The 818-nt window shown below is 62.0% G+C and overlaps 1 protein-coding gene across 1 annotated transcript; it reads left to right on the top strand.

Annotated features, from left to right (window-relative positions):
* Window positions 1-236: 236 nt before the first annotated feature.
* Window positions 237-805, top strand: LOC104160233 (gap junction gamma-1 protein-like; the record flags this gene model as incomplete). The annotated part of the gene is made up of 1 exon (XM_009698320.1): window positions 237-805. A coding segment is annotated over exon 1 (564 nt), but the record flags the coding sequence as incomplete, so codon positions are not given.
* Between the last annotated feature and the right edge of the window lie 13 nt (window positions 806-818).

Below are 818 nucleotides of genomic sequence, written 5' to 3' on the forward strand. Positions count from 1 at the left end.
GGGAATGCAGGGAGGTGGTGCTGGGCAGGGGACGCAGTTTTGGGGAGATGGCTGCCCGCGCAGGGCTGTGTTTATGGACCTGCGGGTAAGGGAAGGGATGTTGGTGCTGGGAGACGGAGAGAGGCAGAGCTGGGGTGGTGGCTGGTGGTTTGGGGTAGTCTGGTGAGGTGCACCCAGATTTTTCTCAGTGCCTGTTTCCCTGCCCCTTCCCTGCAGGATTTGAGTAAAGTGCCTGGCCAGGATGAGCTGGAGTTTCCTGACGCGGCTCCTGGAGGAGATCAACAACCACTCGACCTTCGTGGGCAAGATCTGGCTGACGGTCCTCATCGTCTTCCGCATCGTGCTGACGGCCGTGGGGGGCGAGTCCATCTACTACGACGAGCAGAGCAAGTTCGTCTGCAACACACAGCAGCCGGGCTGCGAGAACGTCTGCTACGACGCCTTCGCCCCGCTCTCCCACGTCCGCTTCTGGATCTTCCAGATCATCATGGTGGCCACGCCATCGGTGCTGTACCTGGGCTTTGCCATGCACCGCATCGCCCGTATGCCCGAGTCTTCGGGGCGCCGGGCACCGGCAGCCCGACAGGCACGCATGCCAGTGGTGCGCCGGGGAGCCGGGCGGGACTACGAGGAGGCGGAGGACGATAATGAAGAAGACCCCATGATCTTTGAGGAAATCGAGGTGGAGAAGGAGAAGAGCTCGGAGGGTGGAGAGAAGCATGATGGCCGGCGCCGCATCAAGCAGGACGGGCTGATGCATGCCTATGTCCTGCACTTGCTGTGCCGCTCGCTGCTGGAGATGGCTTTCCTCTTTGGGC

The sequence above is a fragment of the Cariama cristata genome, unplaced genomic scaffold (assembly GCF_000690535.1).
Source record: "Cariama cristata isolate BGI_N322 unplaced genomic scaffold, ASM69053v1 scaffold25024, whole genome shotgun sequence".
Classification (NCBI taxonomy): Eukaryota; Metazoa; Chordata; class Aves; order Cariamiformes; family Cariamidae; genus Cariama; species Cariama cristata.